The following is a 12,795-nucleotide window of genomic DNA, read 5'->3' as shown; positions in this document are numbered from 1 at the left end:
TCTTTGGGTCTTCACTTCTTTTCTATGAAGGCCTCTTTATTCATAATAATAATAAATCTTTCCTCCTGTTTACCCATCTTTTTTTTTTTTTTTAGTTTAATTTTCATCACCCCAGGTACTAAGCCTAGAAGAGAAGAGGAAAAAGGTTTTTTCCCTCTCCTATTATGTAAATGACTAAAAGCCACCTCTTTCTAATAAGTTCTGATAGGCGGGGAAGGTGGTCAAAGAGCTGAGAAAGCAGGGCACTGAAGGGAGTTGGGGAGGGCATCATCAAAATGCAAGGGAGGGCAGAAGCTGAGGCCAGGGCATCTCAGCTCAATGTCACTCAGCTCAACGTTTTGCCTAGGGCAAATGCAACTAGGGCAAACCAAATAGGTCAAAATTTGGATTTTTATCAGTCACTTTTATGAGATCAATTTGATGATGTCACCCAGATAGCTCAAAACAAAAAGAAAGAACAGCCAACAGGCTCAAATCATACTGTTCAACAAGAAATGAATTCATTCTTACTTTGCCAATTGGCTTCTCAATTGGAGGGCTTGTAAAGCAGATTGGAGTAATGCTGCTGTACATTGAAGGTTTCCATTGCTGTTCCTATGAGAAAGGAAACAGAGAGAGAGATTTCAGGGACTTGGCTGGCCTTTCTGCTGCATGAAGCCATTTCCCTGCTTCCCACAATAGTGCCTCAAGCACTTAACCGTAATGGTTGTCACTTGAAATACCTGAGTCAGCGTTTTTGCACAGGCATCTTCAGTTTGCAGTCTGTGCAAACTCATTTAACCTTTTACAGGGTTATATTACAAAACCTTTTATGACATTTTGAAGGAATGTTGACAAAAGTGCAGAATATTTTCAGCATAATCTGTTAAGGCATCCTTCTAGAACATAGATTAGACTATGTGAATCTTTTTTTTTTAAAGTAACTTTATTAATATCTCATCTCATTGCATAAAAACACTGACCACAGTTAAACTTCTGGTTTTGAAATATCTGATTCTATATGGGATACTGTCCAAAGTTCTCTACCTGCTTTTCAGAACACCCTGAAATGTGGCTCTTTTTCACTTTTTTGCTTTAGTTCCAACTCTGTCTTACAGTTTAACCTAAACCTCAAGCCACATTTGGCCAATGTGTTTTTCTTAAATAGACTCCAATCTATGCCTTTGTTTATACTGTTCCTAGTTCCTAAAAGATCCTTTCCTCACTATCTGTCTATGACTTCCTACCTGTCCTAAAAAGCCCAGCTCAGATTCCCTAAGAAACATTTCTCTATATTTCTCCACTCTGGCGAGAGTCAGAATACATTTCTCCCTAACACAGGATCCACATACAGCAAGTCTCCTACATATGAACCTTCATGCTGTGAACTTTCAAAGATGCGAACATGCGTTCGCATGTTCAATCACATAAGTTAGTTCACGTGTCTGGCATCCTCTACAAGTGGTTGTGCTTTTGTGTACTTTACTGTACAGTATTGTACAGAGTACAGTAACACAGTATCTTTATTTCAAGCCCAGGATGTCTGGAAGCAAATGTAAAAGCAGTGGTATATAGTCGATTGTGTTAGTTGGGTACCTAGGCTAACTTTGTTGGACTTAGGAACAAATTGGACTTATGAACGTGCTCTCAGAACTGAACTCGTTCCTATTTAGGGGACTTACTGTACTATTATTAGAGTACTTGTCACTATCTGCTGGGAAGGTGAGCTACTGAAGACAGGACTCATGTCTTAGCTATCTTTGTATCCTTCACAATCTAACACAGGTCTCATGCATTGCTCTGGTCTGAATGTGTCCCTCCAAAATTTATATGTTAAAATCCTAAGCCCCAAAGTGATAGTATTAGGAGGTGGTGCCTTTGGGAAGTGATTTGGGAAGCAATGGGATTAATGTCCTTGTGAAAGAGGTCCCAGGGTGCTTGCTGGCCCCCTTCCCATGTGAGGATACAAGTAGAAGTCTGCAACCTGGAAAAGGCCACTCACTCGACCATGCTGACACCCTGATCTCAGACTTCCAGCCTCCAGAACTGTGAGAAATAAATATCTGCTGTTTATAAGCCCCCCAGTCTGTGGTATTTTGTTATAGCAGCCTGAAGGGACTAAGACATAGATGTAGGTGCTTTCCGTTAGAGCACTCTTCCCTTTCGTCAGCTGAATCTTTTCTTGATGTAGAAACATCCCAGCAGATCCAGCTCTCTCCAGCCCCCAGCTCTGATTCTCACTACACACATTTTTCGGTGTCATTAGAGGAAACATCAAGACACTTGTTATTGAAAAAAAACCTTAACTATAGGTACCAACAACCCCATAAAATAAAAATGACCTTTAAAAACGAATCAGCAAGCATTGACCCATCCCCACCTCCCGCTGTCCATTAATTGGCCATGTTTCTTGAGTGAAAGGAAGATTTTTCAGTGGTCTTAGCAAAGGAATGGAGTATGACCCTCTGGAATCTCTACCCCTGCTGTTACTAATTATCTTACTCTGGGCAAATTACTTGTACTTTCTACCAGGGTGGCCCTGCCTGTAAATGTGGTTTGTGTTATTTACACACATCTCACAGGGTATTTTGAGACTAACTGTGGAGCTATCTGTGGCCTGGAAATGCAAAGCATAATTCCTGAGGAAGAGGCCCTGCAGTCTACTCCCAGGATAAGCCATTCAAACCTCTGACTTCTTCCCGTGGTCTGGAAACAAGGGTTATGGTTGGATTCCGAGGGATGTGGATTTCTGTCCATTAGGAGTTAAACTGAGACTAGCAACTCATTTCACAGGTCATGTTCCAGCCATCAAAGTTTAATTACTACCAAACCCACTGGCCTCGGTCCCAACCATGTTAATGCATGCATGAAAGAAAGTTCCAAAGGATCCAGTTACCCAATTCCACCTTTCAGAGATAAAAAGACATTGAATGGCACCAGGGAAAAGGCCAAAATACATCAACTGAGACTGCAACTTTTTTTTTTTTTAATGAAAATAACAGGTTCAGTGTTGATGATCAGGACACATGATTCAGTTTCGAGGAAGTCAATCTGCAGATGCAGAAGATGAATCTGAAAAACTCTGCCTTCCTTCTGACGCTGGTCCGGTTGCTACGGCAACATGTAACTAGTTTTCTTAGGTTGTTGTCGAGCTTGATTTTCTTTAGACCAAAGAGTCCCTCGATACAATTGCACTGGGTATACTTAAGACAAAAACAACCCAAGAGTCACAAAGTATAGACTTCTTACCTAGAAATTATTTATGTGGTGGGAAAACATGTGATGATTCTGCACCATATATAAAAGGTATTTCTAAAATAATGGGTTCACATGCAAAATACAGAGTACTCAGGGGTATATAGTTATTACTGAATATTATTTCCCTTTCCCTATCTCCTTTCCTCATTTCAGGCTTTCCACACAGGGTTTGCTGTTGCTGTTGTTTGGATGGTTGAGTGGCTAGTGTTAAGAGTTGTCCCCCATCTAACTCACCACTTGCTAAATATGGGGACAGGGCACTGAGGATGGACTTGGACAAAGTGGAATGAGAGAGAATTAGAGAAAAGTTGTTGAAGCCTCGGGCAAGTCGGCCATCCTCTAGCTCTCTGCAAAATAAGGGCAAAATTGCCCCTTTATCTTCTTCCCATCATAACTTCAGAGCATTCCTGAGAAGCTACGGAACCACTCAGAGCTCTCCACATGACAGATACCTGGGGTTACTGAGACTGGATTCCTAAAAGGAGACCAAAGAAGTGGTTAAGGCTGTGAACTGTAATTACAACCTTCAGTGTTTACCCTGGAGTCTGAAGTATAAGGGCAATTCCTGGCGCCAAAGGACAGAAATAATCTAGGATTTTGATGAGGAAGGATGCTGGGATCATCTGGCAACTCAGCTAGCTGGCTGAGCAGTGGGGTCAGTCCAGGTGGCATCTGCCTAAGGGTGCATCCCTGGCCAGCTCAAACGACCCTAATAACTCCGAAGGAAAGAACGTGTCTTCCCTCAGAAATCTCGATCTTATACCCTACAGAAAACATGGAAGTGGATATCTATCAACTGCCGGTCCCTTCTCCCCCCACCTCAGGGCTAGGAACAATGTAATCTGTTTTGAGATGGAAGCAGATTCTACTTTAAAGACTGCCATTCATCTATCCAGCCTCAACTTGTCACCCATTCTTTATCTGGAATAAAAACAACTGCACCTTCCATCTATAGAGTGCTTTCAAAGAACTGCTAACACTGCAGTTTAGTTGCCCCTCACAGAAATCTGAGCTGTTTCTGGGACCTAGGACATTGAGAGAACTGTGATATTTCAAACAGTCACTGGGAACCAAGGAAGGAGAAAGTTCCTGAAAAGGGACGTGATATAGATATATAGAGAAGAAGGGCCAGACCTCATTGCTCTGACTCGTCTTCTCTCTGGCCCCCCAACCTAATGGTTGAGACCAATCAGCAGGAATTTGGGTTCGCCCCACCACGCCAGCTGGAGTTCCTTCTTAGCAAGGGTCAAGCACACAGATGCAGAGGTGAGGTGGCCTTGGGAAGGGAGGAGAGCTGGGTGGAGGGCCATTAAATGTTGACTCACTCAGGCTTGACCAGACTTCCTCCCTTTTTCCACATTCCAGTACAATTTTGGTGAACTTAAGTAAACTGTGCACACTGCTAAGTGTTCCTACTTCCTTGGGGTTATTATCACAGACCTACACCAGCTCTGGTATATGAAAATCCCCTCCCCTTCAAAACTTGTGAGCAGAGAGGCTCACAGCGGGAGAAGAGCCTCGCAAGCATTCCGGTTTTTAAGTTTCTGGGCAGAGTCTTGTTAGAGCCTGACCTGCCTATACATTTTTCAGCACCTCCCTCAATACCCATTTCCCATAAATGCTCTGCTGAATTTTTGCATTTAAATTTCTACTTCTTAGATTTTTACATGTTAATTTTTAAAATGTCCCTTGTGCTTTTTCCTTCCTTTCCTATGTTTTGTGCATCCTCAGTACCACCTGTACCTACCACAAGGCTGCCATGACAAGAAGCATTAAAACAAGTTCTTTCGAAACACTCAAAACCATTAATGGGACTTTTGAAAGAAAGTGGCACATCTCCTTCACCATACTCTCCTGTCTCCGAGTTTCCAGCCAGCCTTTATCCAAATGCATGTATATTTAGCTACAATGCCATTTCGCATCACTCTTATACATTTTCCATCTAACATCACATTACATATTTTCTGTGTTTTTACATAGTCTTTGGGTTTATAATATTTAGTGACTACATCATGTTCCATCAACAGGATGGAGTATAATGTATTTGCTCTCTTGATACATATTTCGATTATTTCCATTTTTCTCCCTAATTTTTTTTGAAGTTTTTAAAACAGTTCTATTGATACAATTCACATACCATCCACGCCACACATTTAAAGTGCACAATTCAATGTTTCTTAATACACTCACAGTGTTGTGCAGCCATCACCAGAATGTAACTTTAGAGTATTTGTGTCCCCTGCCAGAAGAAACACTTTACCTAATAGGAGTTCTTCACCATCCCTCCTGTCCCCTCTCCAAGCCCTAAGCAACCACTAGTCAACTTTCTATCTATATTTTTGCCTATTATGGACACTTTATATAAATGAAATCACACTATATGTTGTCTTCTGTGACTTTCATATAGTGTAATGTTTTCAAAGATTATCCACGTTGTAGCATGTATCATCACTTCATCATTTTTCACTGCCAAAAAAACTCCATTGAATGGATATACCATATTTTATGCATCTGTTTATTCATATGAGTTGTTTCTACTTTGGGGCTATTATGAATAAGGCATTTACGAACATTCATGCACAAGTTTTCATTTCTCTTGGTTATATACCTCGGAGTGGAAATGACAGATCATAAGACACCTCTATATTTCACATTTTGAGGAACTATCAAACTACTTTTCCCTGTGCTTAATATCTATGAAAATATACTTGTTTTGGTCTTTTGAATCATTTCTTTAGAATATTTTTCCAGGAATAGGGTTCCTGTGCCCAAGATATGGACATTTTTATGGCTCTTGCTATTTTCTACCTGTACTGCTTTTCAAAATGATTGGACTAGTTTACACAGCTACCATATATCGTATATGTATCATGTATGTATGCATGTATATACACACACACATTTTTCTACACAGCAAACTTACGAGGAAGATGCCACAGTTAACCTCATATTTATAGATGGAGACACTAAGGGCCACAGAGGTTAAAATGCTTATCTTAAAAGTATATGCCTGTATATACACTACCAAATGTAAAATAGCTAGTGGGAAGCAGCCACATAGCACAGGGAGATCAGCTCGGTGCTTTGTGACCACCTAGAGGGGTGGGATAGGGAGGGTGGGAGGGAGATGCAAGAGGGAGGAGATATGGGGATATATGTGTATGTATAGCTGACTCACTTTGTTATAAAGCAGAAACTAACACACCATTGTAAAGCAATTATACTCCAATAAAGATGTTAAAAAATAAAAAGTATATGTCTGGCTCGAAGGACCTTATAAACAAGACAATAATGATAAAGTAGAAAGCACCCTGGCCCCCCATTCCAAAGTCTGGGATTTGAGAACAGCTTTGATACTCACTGATATATGACCTCTTTGGGGTTCCATATTTCTTTAGCAATAAAAAGTATAGTATATAATTTGCTATTTTTTAGAAGATCCAATAAGGCAATGTATTTGAAAACATTCAAATCAACAATACATAAAAATTGTACATCTTTTTGATACTTCAAAATCAGGATGTGGTAGTTACACCATACAACAGTGCATTCACTTGTATGATACGAACCCTGAATTCTCTAGGAGTTCAGAAAAAATAGGAAGGAAAATGAAAATGCAAAGTCATCATTTATTCAAACATGAGAAAACATCACATAGGAGAAGAAATAGTTCTCCACAGTTCCCATGTATCACTGGAGGTCAACTTCATGTGCAAAATGATCCTGAAGTATGGGCTCTGAGAGGTCCAAATCTAAAATAATCACATGGAGCTTTACAGGAGTGAGGGAAGGAGCTGGGGATGCTGTAACTTGCCTCTCAGGAGATGGGGGCTGCTTGGAGACCAGCACCAAGTTTAGGGAAAGGTATCAGTGGGTAAGTGCAAGTTATAAGTTGACTGCAAATCATATGTTGAAGTCCTAACTCCCAGCACCTCAGAATATGACTGTATTTGGATGTAGGGTCTTTAAAGAGGTGATTAAGTTAAAATGAGATCATCATTGTGGGCCCCAATTCAAATAACTTGGGTCCTTATAAGAAGAGGAAACTTATACACAGATACACACATAAGGAAGATCATGTGAAGACACAAGGAGAAGATAGCCGTCTATAAGCCAAGGAGAGAAGTTTCAGAAGAAACCACCTCTGCTGACCCCTTTATCTCAGATTTCCAGTCTCCAGAACTCTGAGAAAAGAAATTTCTGTTCTTTAAGCCACGTAGTCTGTGGTAGTTGGTTATGGCAACCCTAGAAAACTAACACAAAGATTCTTAGAAGAAAAAAAAAATAGATTCAATATCAGGGGGAAGGGCCTTTAGAAGAGATTCCTTTTGGGGGCTTTTAGGCAGTCAGTGTAGGAAAGGTTTCCAAATGAACTGGGGAGAAGATGTGGCAGTGACTGGTGACAAAGCAGAGGCAGAAGTCTGAATGGGCAGCGTCCTGTACATCAGCACTGAGCAGGCCCTGGGGATATTCAGGAGAATAAGATGCTGTCTTGTTCTCAAGGAACTCCCCCAAGTCTAGTAGGGGAGAGAGATAAACAAATAACATTCAAAAGGAGTGGTGCATATTCAGGACATTGGAGAAAGTGTCCATGATATGGAAGATGCAGTGAGAGCAAGGGAGGAGCATCTAACTCAGCCAAGAGAGGAGTTCCTGTGGTCGGAAGGCTTCTAGATGGAGGCAGTACAGGAGTTGAGGACAGAAGGACAGAACAAAAGTTAGGTAGTCAAAGAAGTGGAGTGGGGCAGGGAGGGGAGGGAGGGCCTGGGGATATGGAAGGAGGTTTATGGTGTTGCAGGAAGAGGAAACGTCATAAGGGCAAGAGGTATGAAATAAAAATAAATGTTGAGGGCTTCCCTGGTGGCGCAGTGGTTGAGAGTCCGCCTGCTGATGCAGGGGACACGTGTTCGTGCCCTGGTCTGGGAAGATCCCACATGCCACGGAGCGGCTGGGCCCGTGAGCCATGGCCGCTGACCTGCACATCAGGCTCTGCGGCGGGAGAGGCCACGGCAGTGAGAGGCCCGCGTACCGAAAACAAAAAACAAAAAACTGTTGAGTTTTTATGTGAACCACAGATCATTTGGGGCTGTTAGATCTTAAAGAGTGAGACAGAGGTGGAGAGAGATGACCCTGGAAAGGCAGGCAGGAAGCCCACGATTCTTTTATAATAGTGTTTGAATGGATTACCTGGCCAGGAGATGGGAGCGTGCATTTGAGAGGAGGAAAGACTGTAAGCTAGGTAAACGTTTAGGCTACTGTTATCACAAACCAGGAAAGACAGGCGTCTAGAGAGTGAGGAAGTAGAGACAAGGAGCACAGACTTGACAGACTCCAGGAGAAGGGAAGGACATGATGAGGGTGCAGGTGAGGGGCAGTTCCTTTGCATCAGGGTACACCCTGGGCACCAAAAGGCGCAAAGAGCACTCACCACTTCAGAGTCCTGATTTTAAATGTATTATTCTTTGATGTAAATGTTGTACTACGTTTTGGCCTTAACTTGCCTTCTTATCTCAACTCAAACTTTTCGCTGCCACCAAATTTTTTTGTTTTCTCCCATGCACACACCCTGGTGTGCCGTGGGTTCACCGTTCTGCCAAGAATGAAATACTCATACGTGCACAAGCTACTAAACATGCATTGTCTGCATACAAGTTAAATGCTCTTATACGGACATTTAAAGCAGATATTGTACAATATAGATATAAATGATAAAATTCATACTGACAATTTGATTTAATATTTCTTTACTTAGAATGGCAACAAGTAGCAAATAAAGAACAGCATGACAAGTTGAGAGACTGCAGAAGAAAGGAAAACATTTTATATTTGAGTATGTTTAACAGCATTTTTCCTGCTTTTTGAACCAAGGGGCCTGCTGAAAGTCTAAGCATGGCCAGGTACCAAAATAGCAGGTAAGATAATCCCCAAACCTGTTGGTAAGCACTTAAAAAATTGCTAACAAAATTCAATTGTATTTTTTTTAATGATTGTGACATTAATTTAAGCTTTACTTTTTAATGACACATTGTAATGGACACAAATTTAATCAGTTTAGGTGGAAAGGAAGTCATTGATATACAACTGCTTTATCTTTAAAGGAATAGTAAACTACCTCCCTGACCAATTTTTTTTTATTGAAGTATGGTTAATTTACAATGTTATGTTAGTTTCAAGCGTACAGCAAAGTGTTTCAGGTTCTCTTCCATTATAGGTTATTACAAGATATTGAGTATAGTTCCCTGTGCTCTACAGTAGGTCCTATTTTACATAGAATAGTGGGTATATATTAACCCCAAACCCCTAATTTATCTGTCTGCCGCCCCCAACGTCACTATCCCTTTGGTAACCACAAGTTTGTTTTCTATGAGTCTATTTCTGTTTTGTAAATAAGTTCAATTGTATCATTTTCTTTAGATTCCACATATAAGTGATATGATATCCACATATGATATTTGTCTTTTATTTGCATTTTAAAAACTGGTTTATCTATATATAACTGCCACAGTGTGCATGGCCTAATTACACTCTTCGGCAAATTTATCTTGATATAATGTTAGAGGGCTATGACAAACTGTACTTGACACATTGCAGTGCTTTTTCCAAGTCAGGAGCTCAGGTAAAATACAAGTAACAAAGACAGTCAAATTGGATTCCAAAATCACTAAAAATGATCTGTCTGAAAATACATGAGCTTAATGTGTTCCAAGCACCTGGGAATGCTCTAACTACAGGCTCAAGGTAAGTTTTGGATTCTGAGACTATATAGACAAAATTTCTGTTCTCAAAGATAGAAATCTATTGATGTTAATTAAGTTTTATGCAATGTTAAAATAATTTTAAAAATGAAAATATCCATGCATCCTTTATACTCAGATACAACTTCTAAGGAAAGGGGAATAAGCTTTTGTTCTCATGTTTGGGGGCTTTTCTCTGTTCCCCAAGCAGATGCATCCTGCCTGCTACTCTTAAATCTTCCTTATAGTGACTCTTGGATTCATTTTTCAGCTCTAAACATAGTAAAGTAAAAATATCTTAATCATACTTCTCTCCTTGAAGCTACAATATTGCTCAGAGTTCCTCGACCATTTCTAAGAAGTGTGTACAGTAATAACATTTTCAAACAATATAGCCCTTAACTAGTCATCCCTAAAATTTCTTGTGTTACTAGAAATTAAGTGAGGTCAGTTGGAAGATCATAAATGGAACCATAACCCATGGGCATAATTCTCTCAGAGAGCAGATAGGTGATACAATTTCAAGTGCAGAGGTTAAGGAAGCCCACCCTTTGATTATCTGCACCTGAAATTTATTTTCTAGGAAAAGACATTCATTCTGTAATTAACAGTTAGCAAAAGGTTTAATGTGTGAAATTCCCTGGGAGAGATGGCATGTTGGTTTTAATTCACAATAAGGGGAAAATGACTGAGGGAGAATAATCTCTTAAGATCAGGTTTTGATAGAAATAGAGCAAGGAGGAGTGACCGATGACTGCAATTGAGAGAGACGCAGTGGGGTACCAGATTCTGCATCTGCCCCATCACTGCACCTTGGGGTTCCCTGTCATGTGTTACATGTCACATTGATTTATAAGCCAAAAGCAGTCTTCCCCATTTTGATCTCCAGTTTAATAGGGGAAAAAATCCTAAAATTGTCCACATTGTAGACTCCATACCATGCAATTTGTATTATTTCAGGTATTTAAATGTTATTATGGTTATAGATCTCAGGAACAAGAATGGTGTTTTATGGAAGTAGTTCTTGACTCATCAATAGATGAGTTCTTCCTGATGGCAGGATAGCCCTCTCTGGGCTGGACTTTAGAACAAGAGCAGAGGTGACTCCTACTTGGACTTGCTCAAGGAGGCATCTGGTGTGGGGTTCTTGTCACAGCATCTTGTGTAATGTGTTCAATCATTAAATCAGTTGCTTGGTTTTCTTTATTAGAAGTCGTGATCCATTATCCAAATTGCATTCAGGTTGAAAGGCACAGAATTTAGTGTCAGAAGATCTGGGTTGGAGACTTTTTTCTCTTTGATTCCTCAAAAAGAAAGTAAAGACACTGCTACAACTTTTCTCTTACCTGCGCTGCCCACCTCAGAGCTTTGTTATGAATGGCCACTCTGGTCAGCACAGTGATTGAGGCATGTTTGACATTGTCTTTAATTCCCAAAGCAATACTCCACATGAGACAAAGCCAAAGAGCATGACTTAAAAGCTAGAAGGTATAGTATCACACAAACGTTAGTTTCTCTCAAGCAAGCAAAGAAATGGAATGTACAGTGGTATTTTAGTAGAGAGGATTCATGCCAGTGACATTTTAATCTGAAATTTTATTATGAAAGGTAAAAATTTTAAAGCAGATATATTTTAGGACATGGAGTCACCTTTGCCCCTTGTCCCTTAGTGGGTCTGACTCTCCTCTCACACCTCTAATCAAGACTGTGGCTTCCCAGATCGCTTAGGACAAGGAGGATAGAAGTTTTCTCTACCTCCCCTGGGAAAGATGGTCTCCTGCTCAGCAACCTGAGGGCCAATCAGGGCCCCGTCCAGGTAGAATCTCCTCCATGCTTCCTCCTGGTCACTCCTCAAAGGAAGCCACTATCCTGACTTCTAACACCATAGTTTCCCACACCTGCCCCTCCCCGCCTTCTTGAATGCCATATGAATCAAATTACCCAGAATATATATTTTTGGATCTCCATTCTTTTCCTTAACATTATTTTTTGAGGGTTCATCGTGGCATTGTGTATGGCTATAGTCCATTTACTTTCATTGCTGTGTAGTACCATCCTGTGAATATATCACACTTTATCCATTTCACTGCTAATGGACATTTGTATTATTTCTGGTTTGAAGCTATTATACATAGTACTGCTATGAACGTCCTGACCCATGCCTTTTGGTGCACATATGTATATTTTTTCTATGTGGTAGAAGAACTGCTAGATCACAGACTCTGTATATACTCAATTTTAGTAGACAAGGCCAAAGAGTTTTCCAAAGTGGTTGTACCAACATGCACTTCACCAAACTTAGACTTCCTTTAGCAGTGTCTTTTATTTATTTATTTATTATTGAGGTAACATTGATCTATAAGATTATATAACTTTCATTAGAAATGTCTTTTCATACATTTCTTTTTCTGTTTCTACTAGCCAGAGCTGGTTCCTGCTGCTTGCAAATAAGAACTTCACAAGACATGTGGGAAAACCTGGAGGGGAGTGTTACAGGTTAAGAGTAATGGGGAGCAAGGCCCTGAGGCCACTATGTAACTACCTTATATTGATTACTTACTAAGCAGATACTGTGCCTAAGTGTTCACACACACACACACACACCCCTAGATCGATCGCAAGATAGCCAGAGATAACCCTAGTTAATCATTCTCACTCGACAGTGATACACCAGGCACTGGGTTAGGCAAAACCCCGTGAAGTAAGCATGATTAATATTTATGCAGATTGGGAAACTGACATTTAATAAACTGAATTAAATTGCTTAGGATCATCTATATATAATAGTAAAGCAAGAATTTGAACCCAACGTTGTCTGCCTCCA

General features: G+C 40.4%; 1 protein-coding gene across 1 annotated transcript in view; it reads right to left on the bottom strand.

The window, feature by feature from the left end:
* Positions 1–12,795, bottom strand: part of RASGEF1B (RasGEF domain family member 1B) — a 451,463-nt gene that overhangs the window by 137,794 nt on the left and 300,874 nt on the right. Inside the window, exon 3 of the mRNA XM_049709378.1 lies at positions 511–594. Within this exon, the coding sequence (XP_049565335.1) occupies positions 511–573 (63 nt within the window). The 5' untranslated portion in view covers positions 574–594. The remainder of the gene's footprint in view (positions 1–510; positions 595–12,795) is intronic.

Source organism: Orcinus orca, chromosome 4, assembly GCF_937001465.1.
Source record: "Orcinus orca chromosome 4, mOrcOrc1.1, whole genome shotgun sequence".
NCBI lineage: Eukaryota > Metazoa > Chordata > Mammalia > Artiodactyla > Delphinidae > Orcinus > Orcinus orca.
Note: the sequence above shows the minus strand (reverse complement) of the source record. Positions and strands in the feature narration are given on the sequence as shown.